This window comes from Talpa occidentalis, unplaced genomic scaffold (genome assembly GCF_014898055.3).
Source record: "Talpa occidentalis isolate TD23 unplaced genomic scaffold, MPIMG_talOcc4v2.1 talOcc4.159, whole genome shotgun sequence".
NCBI classification, from domain to species: Eukaryota; Metazoa; Chordata; class Mammalia; order Eulipotyphla; family Talpidae; genus Talpa; species Talpa occidentalis.
The window spans coordinates 6,680-23,633 of NW_023601642.1; the positions used below are offsets into that span (position 1 = coordinate 6,680).

The following is a 16,954-nucleotide window of genomic DNA, read 5'->3' on the forward strand; positions in this document are numbered from 1 at the left end:
CAACCAAGGACATCAGCCCCAGACTCTATCCCATGCACCCCCTGCAGCAGGGAGGGCCAGGCCTCCCTCACGGAGCTCCAGGCTGGGTGTTAGGGTCCAATTTCAAATCCTTGGGTAATAAGCCCCAGGTTTTCCCAGGGGCGACTCCACAAAGTGTGGGTCATGTAACGTACCTAAGACAAGGTTGTGATGGCCTCAGCCCCAACTCTAGGCCCCGGGTAAGACCCAGACCACCCCGGGAGGATGCAAACCATAATGGGCGTGTCAGGTGTCACCCCACGACAACCCTGTGAGGTAGGCTGTGTTGTCCTATTTTACAAATGGAGACAGCGCTCGCGAGGAACTGACTTGCCCAGTTACACAAGGAGCACAGCACCCAGGATTCAAGCTGACTCTCTAGGGCTCCGAAGCCCATGCTGTCCTCCAAGAGACAGGAACGGACCCTTCTAATGAAGGCCCATCGAACTCAAACTTCAAGGGCGCTCAGCTCAGCCTGGGCAGGGGGACAAGGCGAGAGAGGGGGAAACTCCAAAGGCACATCCTCTGACGGCTCTGGGCAGCTGGGCAGGCAGAAGGGAGGGGTGCAAAGAGTGACTCCCACAGTAGCTGCCTAAGCAGCACCAGCAACTAGTGATGGTTCTGGCCCCCCAGCAGCGGTGGGCGGGGTGCAGGCCGGTCTGCTCCTGACGCCTTGTGGCCCCACGTGGGTAGTGCTAGGCCATTGAGCCAGGCGGTCTCGAGCAGGCTGCGGAAGCGGGCCTTCAGGGTGGGGCCAGGTGGGCTGGACCTGGCAGTAGGGGGAGGCGAGGCATCGCAGGACCCTCGCCCTGCAACCACCTCTGCTTTCTCCGAGCCAGGGACTGGTAGCTTCTTCCCGGGCTTCTTGGCCTTGGAGGCGGGTGACTTCCAAGCCAGGGCTAGGCTAGCTGGCTCTTCTCTGGTCATAGTGGGTTCTGAGGGGGGCACAGATCCAGCCTCACTGTCAAAGTCACCTGGAAAATGAACACACATTCAGGCTGCAGACCCCAACACCTTCAAGGCCCATCCCCTGGCCCCAAAGCCATCCAGACCTGGAGTTCCACTCTGCCCACAGCCAGGATGGCTCCGGCAGGGTCAGCAATAGTGCCCCACGTGCCCACTGGCCAGACCACATGGCCAAAAGCGCGTGTTGTCCCCAGGTGATGCCGGGGATCGGGTGACAGCACTGCCCAGTGGCTGTTGGGGCTCAAGGACAAGAGAGATGCCCAATGGGCCAGGAACCACTGGCCTGGTACAAAGGCCCACTGTAATGAGGGGGAACGGAGGCCTAGAGAGGGCCTGCTCCTCAGAGGACGCTGTCACCTCCCTGCCACATCACCCCCAGGGCGGGAGCAAGAGCAGAGCCCAGGCAGGGCTGCCCTAAACGCAAGGCCCCAAGGGAGGAAGCAGCAGAAGGGACGAAGGGCAGTCTCAACCACAGAGCACACCGTGGAAAGGAGGCTGCTGGGGGAGCTACTGAAGGATATCCACAAGAAGGGTGGCCCCCAAAGATGGAAGAGCGCACACAACTCGGAGAGGGAGCAGGGATGGGGCGCCAAAACTGCCAGCGGCAAGAGGCTGCACCCCCATCACTTGCTTAACAGGCCCAGACTTGCAGACTGACGACGCAGTGCCAGGGTCATACTCACACCCATCTCGCTGGGCCCAGCTATTCAGGGGAAGGGCCGGGCTGGGGGTGTGTGAGGTGCATGCTGCCTACTCACACCCTTCCTCCCTCAGGAACAGAGTCCTGGAGTTGCATCGTGGTGCATTCTGCAGCCCATGAAGGCACATGCCCCACCAGGGGTCAGCAAGCAGGCCACGCAGATCCCAAGCTCCCCATCTGCCCGCATCACCCTTCTCCGCCTGGAGCCTGGGCTAGGGAGGAGCCCGGGGCAGGGCTGCCAGGAGGGACAAAGGGCAGTTCCTACAGGGACACGACCATGACAGGGACATGAGTGGGACATGTGGGAAATAACCACAGAGGGGGCCTTGGGCCTCAAGGCCAGCTGTCGCGACACAGGAGAGGCGGCCACCGACGCCACCGCAGCCCGGGCGCAGAGGTGAGACGGACACACCACGTGACGCCGCAGCAGTCCCGAGACCGCCGCGCCGGGCCAGCGCAGATGCTGCTCGGGGCCACAAAAGGAGCACATGGGAGAACAATATACACAAGACCTCATTTAGTGCAGGAAAAACAAACCACAAAACAGTGCTCGGGGTACACTTCTGTGAAGGGAAGTACCGTGAAGGGGATGTGAAAACCGCACATTGAGAAGGCAACCATGTAGGGGAGGCAGCCCCCTGCCAGGGTCCCGGCAGGAGCTGGGGTAGCAGGGGTGCTATCCACTGAGATGGGCAAGACCGGGGGTGGAGGTGAGCTGGGGGGGAACTCCAGCATGATTTGGGAGGAGTTAAGGTTCAGGTTCAACGTGCAGTGAGTTATTTGGGGTTTGGGCCCAGAAGAGGGGAGGCTGGCAGGACAGACACACAGAGAGAAATGACTTCTGACAGGACACCCGGCCTGGGCAGAGCCCGGCTCCCAAGGTGGGAAGGCAGAGCCAGCAGAGAAGGGAATCAGGAAGGTTCGGGACCAGGACAGGGTCTCCACGGGGGCTGAACAGTTAGCACGATCCGAGGCTTCCAGAGGTGCAGCAGTCTCTTTTTGAAGCCGGAAGGGGAAGAGGGATGTGGGGGGCAGGGGACCCCGGGGAGCCCGCACTGGGAGACCAGTCTCCTACCAGGGCCTCCTTGCCCTTTCCAGAGGCCCAGAGACCCCTCCGTCCCCGCCTGTGACCACTCACTCGGCCCACACACCTGTCACTCGCTCACACAGCTCCGGTGGCTACTGGGGCTGCCCCATGCTCACCCAGCTGGCGGCGCACACAGTCCCGCCACTGCAGGCCCAGCAGGTCAGGGTAGATGTCGGGCAGCTGGCGCAGCGCCAGCAGCTTCAGCATGCGGGAGGTGCAGCCGTGCAGGGCCCGCTCCCGCAGCGCCCGCTCCTCCGACAGCGTGGTGGGCCGCAGTTCCACGCGATGCTCCTGCAGCACGTGGTCCACCGACCCGGGGGGCAGCCGCGGGAAGAGTCGCTCCTTCACCAGGTGGATGGGCACGAAGATGGCGCCGGCCCGCACCACGTGGGGGAAGGGACACTGCTGCGTGCACACGAAGCTCTGCAGCTGGGACAGCAGCTTGCCCAGCAGCCCCTGCACGCCCTGGCAGTCCTGCCACGCCGCCTGCCCCCAAGGTCCAGCCATCTCCAGCCACTCCCGCAGCTTCTCGGGCGGGGAGTGGGCCACCGAGCCCGAGATGGCGTCGCACAGGGACGCGTGCAGTCCCGTGAAGCGCTGCTCGGGGGAGTCCGTCACGGCAGGGGTAGGAGCCCTCGCGGGGGCTGCAACTGGAGCCAGAGCCGGGGCCGCGGTGGGGGCCAGGGTCGGGGAGGCCACAGCTACAGCCGGAGGGCTGGGCAGTGCCAGGTTGAAGCAAGTCACAGGCAAAGGCTGCGTGAGAACCTGTAGTCCAACCGGTGCCGACGTGGGGGTGGGGACAGGCGGGGCAGGGACAGGCGGGGCAGGGGCGGAGGCGGGCACAGATGGGACCACAGTCGCAGGCAAGGGTGCTGGCCGGAGGATCTTAAACTTCCGGAACATGAAGGCCACGGAGCTGTGGAAGTTCGTCCTTGGGGTGGCCTCTGTGGTCACTGGCACCCCGGGGAGCCCCGGCGCTTCTGTGACCATCGTCTTCAGGCCCGGCAGGTCCGAGACTGTGCTTCCCATGCCTGGCATGTCTGGGATGGTGCTGTCCATGCCCGGCACATCCACGGCTGCGGTGGGCTTGGCAGGCACTGCAGGACTGGGGGCCTTGAGAGGAGGCGTCTCTGCCACAGGCTTCTTGACGCTCAAGTCCAGTGCTACCTCCTCTCTAAGTGAGCAGTGTGTCCTCGACGGGGGCTCCGGAGCAGGCAGGGTCCCCCCATAATCCTTGTCATGGCTCTTGGCAGGGGCCTGGTCAGATTCAGCTGTGGCCGCAGGCGCCTGCACATCCAGGTAGTCACGGTAGGGGGCCAGGCTGAAGACGTTGTCAATGATAGGCATCGGAGGAGAGCTGGGGGGCAGCGCACCCTCATTATGTGGGAGAGGCTGGCGCTCCTGGGCACAGGGTGGGAGTGCCGGAGGGGTGCAAGGAATTGGACTGTCTCGGATGACAATGGGTGCCCCGGGGTGCTCACTGAGCTGAGGCTGCAGCCGCTCCTTCCTGTATTCAGGCAGCCACAGCTTCTCCTCAGCTTCTTGCACTGGCAGCTCTGCAGATCTCACAGGTTCTGAGCAAGGCTGGCTGGCAGGCAGAGGTTGGCATGGCTGCTGGAAGGCACTGGGCTGTGGCACCGTCTGCACGCTGCTCTGGGAAGGTGGTGTTCCTCTGAGTCCTGGAGATGCTCCATAGAGAGAGAGATCGTCCCGAGCGTAAGGAAAGCTCAGCGTCTGGGGGACAAAATCCAGTGGGCAGCGTGGGGCAAGAGGTGGCTCCACCTTGAGGCCTGGTGAGGGTGCTGGGAGGGGACCAGACGGGTAGGAATAAGTGTCCAGCCCCACTGGGGACATATAAGGTGTCTGGGCCGCCTGCTGCCTCAGGTAAGGGTTGCCCAGTCCACCAGCTGGGTACCCGGGCCCCTTGTGGGCTCCCAGAGGCTGCATCGGGAGCACTGAGCTGTAGCTCCCCGGCTTCTCTGGGTGGCGACAGGCTGGGGGGCAAGGGAGGGCCTGTGTGGGATGGGGCAACGGGTAGTGGGTGGGCACTGCATCCTGGCAGCCCGGCCCCAGGGGTTGGGCCAGCTGGGTCCAAGGACTGGGTGGTACTTCCGACAGCGCCTGCTTGGGATCCCCAGAGTAAGGGCCCGTGTACTTGGATGTCAAGAAGCTGGTGCTGTGGATGGCCCGATACTTCTCCAGAAATGCCTGGCAGGGGGAGAAGCTCACTGAAGAGTCTTTGCCAGACCCCCCCGCTGGCACCCCACGCAAAAAGGTGCCATCCAAGGGCTGGCCTTTGCTAGGAGCTGAGGTCAGAGAACAAGGTGGATCCGCAGGGGGTATCAGGGGTCCAGTCACCAGTGTCCAGTCAACATCCAGTGGCCTCTTTGCTGCCCCTTCTCCCAGGCAGGTCGAGAGCCCGTAACACAGAGGGTTGCGGTAGACAGGTTTGGGGGCCGCCAGTGGCGGGCCCGGGAAGGAGTGAGTCTGGGGACTGAAGGGTAGGAGCTCAACAGGGCCGGAATCCTGCACCTTCTCGGCGCTTTCTGCTGGTGAGCGGTAGAGCAGGCAGCTTGTCAATAAGTTGTCAGCCCGAAGTGGGGGTCCTGCCACGCTGGTGGGGTACAAGGGTGGGTATGGGGTCCAGGATGCCAATCGCTCAGACCCTGCCTTAGGAGCGCCTCCCAGGGGACAGGAGAAGTAGGCTCCCTTGTAGCTGCAGGGGTCCTGGTTTCCAGCAGAGGGGGGCAGGCTGTGGCCTGGCCTGGAGTCTGCCTCCAGACGGGGCAGCTTGCCATACATCACAGGCCCCAGGGTGCCCAGCGGCCGCTTCTCTGCCATCACTATGAAGGCTTCAAGGCCTCTGGGGCCCAGTTACTCAACTGCTGACCTGGGGAAAAAACAGAAAGAGGGAGGAGTTGTGAGAAGGGGTGACAGGCCAGCAGGAGAAGGCTGCTGATGCTGTCGGCGCACGGACACGCAAGAATTTGGCACTTAGTAGGTGCTCAGTGAAGGCTGTACGAGTGAATGAACGTGAGCCATGCCATGCGGAGTCCCAGCTTTACTTTTAAGCTGCAGGGCCCTCCGTGTAATGAGTTTGCCTGCAAGGGCACTGGTGCCCCTGCCCCCGCACGCCAGCGTTCCCTGTGCTCTGCTGCCCTCCACAGGACTCCCGACGCCCCTTCCCCAGACTGCAGGGCAATCAGGCTCGCTTAGCTGGGCTAGTTCACACCCTCCGGCCCCCGACGTACAGATGTGGAGACCCACCCATCCCCACCTCCAGCTACACGTTACGGCCCCCAGGCTCTGGAGTGACCGCAGGTTGCCCGCTGCCGCCGAGAGGCAGACTCGGGCACTGTCCACACATTCAGATTTCCGGGGACACTCCCCAGGTCCCACTCTCTGACCTGCCAGTCTTGTCAAAAATGGTGAACCAAGCCTGGAAACCAGGTCCCCAGGCCCGAGCAAGAGAAGCTGAGCTTGGCTCCAGAGCGCAGTCCCCAAGGAGGGTGGCTGGGAGCTTGGCTCTGGACGAGCCTCTTGGGGCCCACCTAGCCCCGCCCCCGCAGGGGAGCCAGGACTGTCCAGTAGGTGGTGCTGTGGGCCAGCAGGAAAGCCCCAACTGTCAGAGCGCCCCACATCGCCAGCCGGCCACTCCACAGCACAAGGGGGCAGCAGAGCACCAGTGATGCCCGAGCAGGGGCCCAGGAGTCCCACAGAGCTGGCTGACAACTAGCACTTGGTACTGACCGAGGGCTGAGAGTTGGGGGTCCAGTGTGACTCCCCTCAAGGCAGCAGGCACCCAAGACCCCTGCAGGGTCATCTGAAGCAAGTCTGTTAGGGCAGCATTGACCTGCCTCTGCCTCCCAGAGCAGCTGCCCAAAACCCTCAGGTGGCTTAGAAAGGATGAATCAGCCCAATCTTGGCGTGATCAGGCCGGGGCCAGGTGCCCCAGGTTTCCCTCCTTCACCAGCAAGCCAAGGCCAGCCCCTCGCAGTCAGCCCAGCACGGCTGTGGGGCCTGAGGGGCACAGCCCACCCCCAGCCAGCCAGGCTAGAGCGAGGGACGGTGAGACAGGAAGGGGCTCAGGGCAACAGCACCCCAGCAGTGCCCCCTCCGGGCACCTGCACCCCAGGAGAGCCCCCTCCCAGCTCCACAGCAGTTCTGCAGGAGGACTCGGGCCTGGAGGGTGCTGGGCCGCCCTCCGCCCTCAGGGAGCTCTGGAGTGAGGAGTGTAGGCTCCCGTCTCCTCCCCCAGCGCCCCGGGGCCTGCTCGACATCCGCCGCCCCGGGAGTCCTCTCGGGGCTCTGCCCATGGCGTGCCCTGTACCCTGGAGGGCTCCTGGAGACACCCCTTCTCCCGCACCCGCCCACAGAGGGGACGCCACCTGGGATGCTCAGGAATCTTCAGGGGAGAGGCAGGCTCCAGGGAGCCAGCAGGGGGCTGTGAAAGGGATGGGGGTGACCCGAGCCCCTTGCCAGCAGGAGGGAGAGCCCTAAGTGAGGCCCGCACCCCCCCAAAACAGTAGCCAGAATGGAGGTGCCTCCTCCCTCGGGCCCCTCCGTCACGCACACACCGAGGACGCCAGCAGGGGCCGGGAGAGAGGCAGGCCCCGGGAGCGGGGTCACGGCGCCCTGGGCCCCCCGGGAGCGGGGTCACGGCGCCCCCGGGCCGCGGAGTCTGCTGCTGGCGCGGGAGGCCGGGCGCGGGCGGGTCCGGGGCGCAGCCTCCGGCGGGCGCCATCCCGCTCCAGCAGCAAACAGCTGGGCGCCCCGTCCCGCTCCCTGCCCCTCGGCGGTCTCGGGGTGCGTCCTGCTAAGCGGGCGACGGCTGCCCAGCCCAGGCCTCGCAGGGGGCGCCTCAGACCCCGCGGCCGGGACTGCGGGCCTCGGGGCGCTACTCCCCGACTCGGGGCGGTCTCCGCGCGGGAGCAGGGGGCGCGGGACCCTCGCCCCCCCTTCACCCCCCGCCGGAACTGCGGAGCCCGGGCCCCGAGCGACGAGCCGGGGCCGCCGCCAAGCCCGGCCCGCGGGCTTCCGGGGTCCCCCGCCTGCCCCGCGCTGGGGCGCACGTGCACCCCGCCAGGCGGGCTCCCCGGCCGCCGCCACGCACGCAGAGCCGCGGCCGCCCCCGCGCGCGCCCCGCATGCGCCCGCGGCACCCCCGACCCCCCCGGGCGCCCCAGCCCGGGAGCTCCGCGCGGCGGGCGGCCGGGCCCCGGGTTCGGGCCGCGTCCGCCCGGGGCGATCCCGCCGGCCTGGGCCGCGGCCAGGGGTGAGTCAAGCCGCGGCGGGGAAGCCGCAGGCGCCCCGGCCCCCGCCCCCGCCCCGCCGGGCGCCCACGTGAGGCCCGAGGGCCCGGCCCGGGGCGCCCCGCCCGCCGGCCCCGGAGCCCCGAAGTCCGGGGAAGTCGGGGCGCGAGCTCGGCCGGGCCCCCCCGCCCGCCCGCGAACTCGCCCAAGTTCGCGCCCCCGCGCGCCGCCCGCCGCCTACCTGCGGGGCCAGGCCCCCCGCCGCGCCCCGCGCCGCCGCCGCATCCCCCCGCCGCCCGCGCAGAGGCCGAGGCCGAGCCCCCGCCCAGCCGCGCCGCCGCTCGCGCCGCCGCCGGCCGCCGTCTGCGGTCCCGGGCGGGCGGGCCGGGCGGGCGGGGGGCGGGGCGGCCGCGCTGGGGGCAGAGCCCGGGCGCCTCGGGGACCCGGCTCCCCCGGGCCGGCCGGGGCGCCCGCCCGCCGCGCCCTCCGCCCCCGGGCCGTGCCCGCCGCCCGCCCCCCTCGGCGCTGTCGGGGCGCGCGGGCCGCCTCGGGCCTCGCCGGCCTGCGGGCTCCTGGCCCTGCCTGGAGCGCGCCTCCCGCGTGGGGTGGAGAGCTTGTGGGAACACCCGGCGGCGCCCTGGCCTCCTCGGCCCGGAATAGCGGCGCGAAGGGGCCAGAGAAGACTTGCTGTGTGCTCCTGCACGTCGGGGCACCCGGCGAGGGCAAATTCCAGACACTGGAAAGTCAGCCCTGTTTGTGCACCTGTCTGAGGAAGAGGTGCAGCCCCCATCCCTGGAGTGGGTCAGGAATGAGGGTGCTGAGGGTTTGCTAGGTGACTTCTGGGGTAACTTGGAACCTTTGGAGCAAATCTCCGTCAATAAGACAGGCCCAGCACTGTCGCCTGGGAGGTGGGGTGGCACGGAGCACTCCCAGGGCGAATGGTGTGTTGCAGAAAGGGGCTGGGGATGGAAGGGTGGTCTCTATTTGCCCTGACTCTCTGAGCCATTTAATTTTGTTTTTTTTTTTTTTTAAAGATTTATTTATTTATGCACACAAGAGCTGGGGTACAGGCCAGAGATGTGGGGGGTGAGAGGACCCACCAGAGACAGAGTGGGGACCAGAACAGGCAGACTGACTGAAGTACACTGCTGAGGGGAGCAGCAGGCGAGACAGGAGAGGTCTGCTGCACCATGTGGGTCAGCCCCCTGGCTGGCCAGGCTCGAACTCATGCTGCAGAGGCTGCGGATTGCTTCATAGTGCGGTGCTTAACCCCTTGCGCCACCAGGGAGGCCTGCCATTTAATTTTGGATGAGAAGCCCCTGCTACAGCTTCTCTGAGGAAATGCAGATGCTCACGATTCCTGGGCTGCCCAGGGACTGTGCAGTGGTAGAGGGGGAAAGCGGCCAAACATGCTGAAGGCCAGAGCGAGTTCATGGGGCAAAACCCAACAAGCCAGCGGCTCAGATCCCAAAGGTCATGGCTGCCTGAGTCAAAGGGCAGACCAGGTCTGAGGTCACAGGTTCCGAGAGTCAAGAAGCTGCTGGAGCTGAGAAAGAGGGACTGGGCACTGCAGATAGGAAGAGGAAGTGGGGAGTCGCTTGGAGAGGGTGTCAATTAGTTTAGAGCTGGAGAGTCCTTAGAAATGGCCTGGAGAGATCTGGGAGCATGCTCAGTGGGGTGAGGCTTTCCCAAGTTCACACAGTAGGCTGGGACTGAAACCCAGAGCTCCTGGTCCTAGCCGGGGAGCTTCCTGCTGTCACACCTGAGCTTCAGGAGAGTGCAGCTCAGGGCCGCCCCAGGCTGTCCTCCTGCCTCTCACTCCAACACCGCCTCTGCTCTCTGCTCCCCTCCTCCAGCATAACCCTGGGGGCCAGGGCGGAGTGCAGTGTTCTCTCCAGCTCTAGGACTCTCAGGTGGTGTGCTCAGGGGTCTTGCCAGTGTCTCTGAGCCCAAGTAGGGTGCACAGGCCAGACGGGCCCCAACGAAATCATGTCATCCAGGGACACTTCACAAAGCCAACAGCTCCCCGTAATCGGTATCTTGTCCTTTCCTCTTTGGGGATCACTCAAACACCTTGGACTACAAAATTCAGGACATTGGGTGGGGGACTTGAGCGCTGGCTTGTAACTCCCTGAGCCTCAGTTTCCTCGTCTGCAAATGAAAGGGGTGAGACGCGCCTCACAGACCAAGGCTGGTGTCAAACAAGATGAGTGTGTGCATTTGCCTTAAACTGTAAACTCCAGAGAGGGGCAGCTGAGTGTGCACTCCCCAAGGCCCTGACCTTGCGCTTTTCCGCTCTGGCCTACAGGCCCTGTGCAGAGCCGTTATCCAGGTGGCGAAGGAGTCTTTGTTGGATGAAGGGCCGTCATCAGTGCAAGGCGACTGACTGCCTTGGGAGCCCCGCCTGTGTGTGAGGCTGTGGTCTTGGAGGGGAGAAATGGTATTAGACTGGAAGGGACAGTGTGAACCGTCTGTCCTGATGTGGGCTTCCTGGAGGGGAGGTTCCACAGCCCCTCACCCACACCAGGTCTGCAGTGGCCCCATGGAGCACACACTTCTCTACCCCACCCCAGACGCTGACTCTCGCCGGGCTCCCGGGAAGGCGAGGTGAAAGATCAGCTGGAGAAGCTCCGCTGGATGCCTACACGGCTATTAATACCAGGGCTGCTCTCTAATGAGGCCACACCTGCTATTTACAGATCTTTTCCCTCCTCCGAGGAGCACCTTCTCACCTGAGAGGAGGAAGACAGGGTGCTGGCGGCTGCCTTACAGGCAGAAATCAGAAGTGTGGCGCCTTTCCCCAAAACACACGGGGGTGCTCCTCCACGCCCCACCCCCCCATCCTTTATTAATACTCCACTACACTTTCAGGCCCAGCTGTAGACCTTGCTTCCTCCAGGGAGGCCCGTGGCCTGCTGTTGCTGCTCTCTGCCCTCTCTCCAGCCTCATCCCTCCCCTTCTACCCTGCCCCAAGCCCCCACCTCCCCATATCCTAGTGTTGGGGGGTGGGAGAGGTGAGGAGCTCCTGCCTGGAATGTGGTCCCGTGCCAGCCCCTCGGTAGACATGTCACATCTTTTGACAATCTTATGAAACAGGAGTTCGAAAAACAAGCAGGCACATTTGGCCTACTGAGCTGTGTGACCTTAGGCAAGCCTCTTAGCCTCTCAGTTTGCTCACCACGGGCACGATTAGAAAGGGTTACAGGGGCTCCTGCGGATCCAATGAAAGCACAGCTTGCTTCACAGTAAGTCCTCAGGCCATGGCGGCTCTAGAGGAGGAGGGGTAAGGACTTGCCCACAGAACCGATAAGTAGAGGAGCTGGGATTTCCCCCCACCCACTCACCCATTTTTCTGAGGAAAGACCCAGGCACAATTGGCATGCAGGAACCCTCTGTCACCCTGCCCCGCTCCCCAGCAAGCCGGGCATAGGGGTGAGCTGTCCCCGTGGCCATCAGCCTGGGCTCAAAGCATATTAGAGGGTGGGGCAGGGTCATAGGATCCAGCAACTTCTGGAAGGTGTGCTGGCAGCAGGGAAGGCTGGGCAGGTGTGACCCCACTGTTCTCTCAGGGAATGGGGGAACCCTGAACTGGGGAGGAGCCTACTCCCCCTCCAGAGGAAATCCCTGTCTCAGTGGGGAGTCCCAGAGATCCAGGATGGGGAGAAGCTTCACAGAGGCAGTGCCGGCCAGCACATTGGGTAGGCAGAACCCCACATAGTAATCTGGGGTGCTACTACAGTGGAGGGGTGCTCTCCAATTATTTAAGAGCCAGTGTTGAGTGACCATCTGTCCCTCCTTCCCATCCCCCTCTTCAAATAATGAGGAGCCCCAGGCTTTATGTCCGCAGCACCTGGTCCCAGGTGCTGTTTCCCAGTGGGAGAAAGATGTAAAGCAGATGCTGGTACTTTAGTGTGATGGCTGCCTGTGCGGGGATGGAGCTGACAAGGCCCAAGAAAGGCTGAGGAATAGGGTACTGGGGCTGAGACACCCCATTCTGACTCTGTGCAAGAGCCTAGCCATAGGGGGTTCTGGCTTGTGCTGGAAGCAGTGGGAAACATAACCTCTTCATCTCCAGAAAGGTCTCTCAAATGCACACATCTAAAAAAAAAAAAAAATGCACACATCTGACCCCCAGTGTGGCGCTTCCTCTGGCTCCCCAGTTACCTCAGAATCCCGGTCCCCACTCAGACTTCTGCCTGCCCCCAACCCTCGTACCCAGCCTGCCACCGTCACCCTTGAGAGCGAGCTAAAGTTCCTCTACACTTTAGATGATGCTCTTCCAGCCTTGACTGCTTGTCCAGCTCTTTCTGTGCTAACTCGTATAGGCCTTAGAGACTCAGCTCAGGTGCCCTCCTCCAGGATGCCTCCAGAGTTCCAGGTGGGTGTGGTCCCTTCTTCTGAGGCCCCATGTCATTCTGCATTTACCTCTGCACCAGCCTTAGCTGCCTGTGCCCAAATAGCCCTATTCCAACCTGCTCCCCCCTCGGCTGGGGAGGAAGGACAGCTTCAGGTCAGGGCTGGACTGAGCACTGGAGCCCCTTTGCTCTGCACTGGGTTGGGTCAGGCGGTAGGGAGGGAGGGAAGATTTGGTTCCTGGGGAGCCCGGCCAGAGATGGAGACCCAAGGGAGCTCCTGCTGCCAGAAGCTCCTCTAAAGCCTTCACTGCCCCCACACCCATGTATCTTAGGGCCCATGCCATGAGCCCACCCTCACACCAATACAGCTCCTCAACATGGCAAACTGAGGCCCAGAGAGAGGCAGCCCTGGCCTGGGGCCAGGGCAGGGTCTCCGGGAAGCCTGTCTGCTCTGTCCACCAGCTTCCTTCTGGTTGCGACTGCCTCTCCCTCCCTGCTCCAACCCCCCCCCCCACCTGGGATGGAAAAATACCTGGCTGAGCTCCACCTGCGTGCCTTATGCTTCCCGCAGCCCCCTTCCTTAGAGGCCCCAGCTTGGGGTTGGGGGTATGAAAAGAGGAGGGGGACCCCTGTGGAAAGGAAGAGGCTGATGCATTTCCTCCTCAGTGTTGCAGGAGGCTGCTCCCCCTACTCCAGGCCTGGACTTCAGCCAGCCTCCCTAATCACCTCCTTTCCTTTCCCCATCCATGGCCTCTCTCTGGGGATCCCCTCCCCCGGCCTCTGGGCCCTGGGCAGAGCAGCACAGCTGTTTCCAGGATGGTGGTTTGGGCCCGGGCAGGCTGTACCCACAGCCCTACCTCCAGTGTAGTGCCCGCCCCTGGCTCCAGTCAGGCCGTGGCCTCCGACAGCAATCTCCGTCCCCCAGCTACCCAGTTCAAAAGTCTTGAGGTGCTGCCAAGCCTGGTCCAGCCTGTGCCCCTCCCACTGTGCTGGAGCACCCTCCCCTCCTACCGTGGTCAAGTGGATTGTCCATCGAAGCTTTCTCCAGCCCGGCCAGGACCCTGGGGTCTGGGCCAGGTGGTTGACGCTTCCCCTTGCTAGTGGCTCGCTGGGGTTTCTGTCACTTAGGGCTGGTTACCAGGCAACGGTGTCCGAGGGCGCTCTGGCTTGGGGCTGGCATGGTGGCTGCTGCTGAGGGGAAGGCTTGTAGCCAGGCCAGCTAAGGTCAGGGTGATGGTCAGCAGGGGTGGGGCACCTTGGCTCTGCAGCCTCAGAAACTCTTGTAGTTAGCTCGACTCACAGCCCTGCCCCAGGAAGGGGTCTCTAGGGCCCTCGACACAAACCCCACTCTCAGAGCCCCCGGGTTTCCTGGAGACTGAGTGGGAGCAGAAGGGGACACTTTCCCTCCTTGGGGGCTAGGAGTGTGGCTCTGTGGCCTGACTACCCTCCTGTGGCCTGAGGTGGCAGGCGCAAGGGGTCAGATTTCTCAGGGCACCGGGCTTAGGGGGCTTGGGCTCCAGGAGCAAATGCTGCTCCTCTGACGGCTGTATGTTGGGATGCGTTGCTGCCTGGCTGAGCCTCAGCTGCACGTCTCTAGAAGGGCACAGTAACCCTGTCTTCCAGGGCAGTGCACAGTATGTAAGTGCTCAGGTACTATGCGTGGCACACAGCTGCCTCCTCATACCTGCCCATCCTCTTCCTCCCAGCCCTGCTGTGTGCTCAGCCTTAAACTGCCCACGTGGCAAGGGGGCAGGATTGCCATCATTACAGGCTACCCAACACTGCCAGGCGACCCAGGGGCCGGCCATCCTCACGTGCAGGGGTGCTGGTGTCCCCCTCCCTTGGCCACTCCCATCCCCAGACTGGATTCTTTCTTTTTTTTTAAAGATTTATTTATACAGGGGCCTCCTGTATAAAGCAGCGGTTGAGCTCTGAGTTGCGAAGCTGCCTGCAGCCTCTGCAGCACAGGTTCAATTCCCGGTTGCCGGGCGAGGGTCCCACATGTCGCTCAGACCTCTCCTGCCACCCACTGCTCCCCTCAGCAGTGTACTTCTTCGTCAGTCTGCCTGTTCTGCTCTCCACTCTGGTTCTGGTGAATTCTCTCACCCTCCCGCGCTTCTGACTGTACCCAGTGCTTGTATAAATAAATAAATAAATAAATAAATCTTTAAAAAAAAAAAAAAAAGATTTATTTATACAAGCACTGGGTACAGTCAGAAGCGCAGGAGGGTAAGAGAATTCACCAGAACCAGAGCGGGGAGCAGAGCAGGCAGAAGGACCGAAGTACACTGCTGAGGGGAGCAGCGGGCGGCAGGAGAGGTCTGCGCGCGCCTTGTGGGACCCTCGCCCGGTGACCGGGGATCGAACCGGCACTGCAGAGGCTGAGGGCAGTTTTGCAGCCCAGCGCCCAACCACTGCGCCACCAGGGGAGGCCCTGGATTGTTGTTTTTTTTTTTTTTTTTAATGTCTTTTTTTTTTTTTATAGAGGCATGTTTTATTTGTTTGTTTGTTTATTTGCTTGTTTGTTTATACATGCACTGGGTACAGTCAGAAGCGCGGGAGGGTGAGAGAATTCACCAGAGCCAGAGCGGGGAGCAGAGCAGGCAGAAGGACCGAAGTACACTGCTGAGGGGAGCAGCGGGCGGCAGGAGAGGTCTGCACGCCATGTGGGACCCTCCTCTGGTGGCCGGGGAGCAGCCGGGGATCGAACCAGCGCCGCAGAGGCTGCGGGCAGCTTCGCAACCCAGCGCTCAACCGCTGCGCCACTGGGGAGGCCCCGGCCCTGGATTGTTTTTTAATCAACACCCTTATAGCCTTTACTGGTATCAACCCTAGTTTACTTGTTGTTGTTATTATTATTATTAACTTTTGATTTTTATTACTCAAAAAGCCTCATTTTTTTATTTAGCTTTCTGATGTGCTTGTGCCTTCAACATTTTTACCATTTTCTGCTCCTCAGTGAGGAAATCCCGCTTGAGCCTGCCATGGGCACACCTGGCTTACATGGAGCCGCTGTCCGCCCCGCTGACAGGCTCTTCTGTTTTAGACCCTCTCAGGAACTTCAGGTCTCACAGCGTGAGCCTGGCCCAGGCTGCGTGCGGAGGGCGGTGCTCTCCCAGGCTTCTCGCTATGAAAGTCCAGTCCTCTTTCCAGGGGTCTGGGCAGCCTGGTGGTGCTAGAGGCCGTGTTGTGGGGTAGCCTGGGACAGTGGCCCAAAGGCTGGGCCACTCTGAATGCCTCGGGACACCGTCTGGACAGGAGAAAGGAAGCTCTCCCAAGCACTGTTTTAAATGCTTTACAAATATTAACTGTTTTAATTTATTTAATCCATTTAATGGATTAAGTCACTTAATCTGGCTGTTTTATTAATCCATTTAATGGATTAAATGAGGTACTGCTGAGGTGCACCCAGGGCGTTGTGGTGAGGCAGGAGCTCAGCCAAACTTACCTCCCCCGCTGGGGTGACTTCTGGGCCCTTCCCACCTTCCTTTACAAAACCAGCCCAGGCTGGTGTTGCCTCGGGCAGGTCAGAGTTCCAGGAAGAGCAGTGGTGGCTAATTAAAACTTCTGCTCAGGGAGGGCCCCTCGGGGCAGGGATTGCCTCAGTCAGCTCCTTTGGGGAGGTCCCATAATTGGGCCCCTGGGCCCCAGTCATGATGCAAACTCACACCGGTGAGGGTAATAGGCAGGGAGGGAGCGGAGGAGGAAGGAAACAGGCTGGCAAGAAAATAACAAGCCTCCTCCCACCGTGAGGGGTGACTGGGAGACCCGACTCAGTTGTTGTGTGACTTTGGACAAGTCACTTGTCCTCTCTGAGCCTCTGTTTTCTCACGGAAAGGTGGAGATAATAAAAATTCCGGCCCTGGAGGGTTGCTGTGAAGAGATAGGCGCTGAGGAACCTAGCCTGACTCAGAAGTACAACTCGTAAAATTGGAGCAATTGTACCATAGTCACCAACCCTCTATTACTACCAAAGGCCTGTCCTACCCATTATCTCATTTAGTTTTGAAAGCAGCCTGGGTAAGTGGAGAGTGGGGAGGCGCAGTCATTCGGTGGGGTGCATGCCAGTTCTCCTTCCTGATGCAACAGTTCTGGGCCCTGGTCCCTGGGGGAGGCGGTGGAGCAGAGCAGGGGAGCAGGTGCTGTGGGAGGTCACGTGGAAGGTCACAGAGCAGCCTGCAGGCAGATGGACCCAGAGCCTGCAGGTGGAGAGGACCTAAGTAGTGAGAAAGGAATGGAGCAGGCCTGCTTGGTGGGGGCACAGCCTAAATAAACACCCAGAGACCAAAGAGAATGCAGAGTGTGGTTGGGAGCCACCAGAGCCTGGAAAGCTAGGGTTGGGTGGTCTGCGACATCTAGGCTAGCCAGCTGTGGCCTGTGTGACAGTTACATGCTGCCCTGCTGAGGCCTAGGACCTGGCCTGGTGTAACCAATGGCGGCCCTAGCTCCAGGGTACTGAGAACTCCTGGGCCAGAAAGCTGAGCTCTGGGGAGGGAAGAGAATGCTAGTGTTTCCTTCAGGCTGCAGCAAACTGGACTCAGTCCCCTGTCCTCTGTCTGGGGGCAGTCTCACCCCTG

General features: G+C 62.1%; 1 protein-coding gene across 3 annotated transcripts; it reads right to left on the reverse strand.

The window, feature by feature from the left end:
* Window positions 1-280: 280 nt before the first annotated feature.
* LOC119246919 (uncharacterized protein C15orf39-like) lies at window positions 281-8,298 on the reverse strand. 3 transcript variants are annotated; one of them, XM_037513169.2, is made up of 3 exons: window positions 8,264-8,298; window positions 2,888-5,661; window positions 281-992 (listed from the first exon to the last, which is right to left on the reverse strand). In XM_037513169.2, the coding sequence occupies exons 2-3, from the start codon at window positions 5,610-5,612 to the stop codon at window positions 628-630; spliced, it is 3,090 nt and encodes a 1,029-aa protein (XP_037369066.1). In that variant the 5' UTR covers window positions 5,613-5,661; window positions 8,264-8,298; the 3' UTR covers window positions 281-627. The 3 variants fall into 3 exon arrangements, with proteins under 3 accessions (XP_037369066.1, XP_037369067.1, XP_037369068.1); XM_037513170.2 differs by lacking the exon at window positions 8,264-8,298 and adding an exon at window positions 6,522-6,706; XM_037513171.2 differs by lacking the exon at window positions 8,264-8,298 and having other exon boundaries at window positions 954-992; window positions 2,836-6,328.
* Window positions 8,299-16,954: the final 8,656 nt, after the last annotated feature.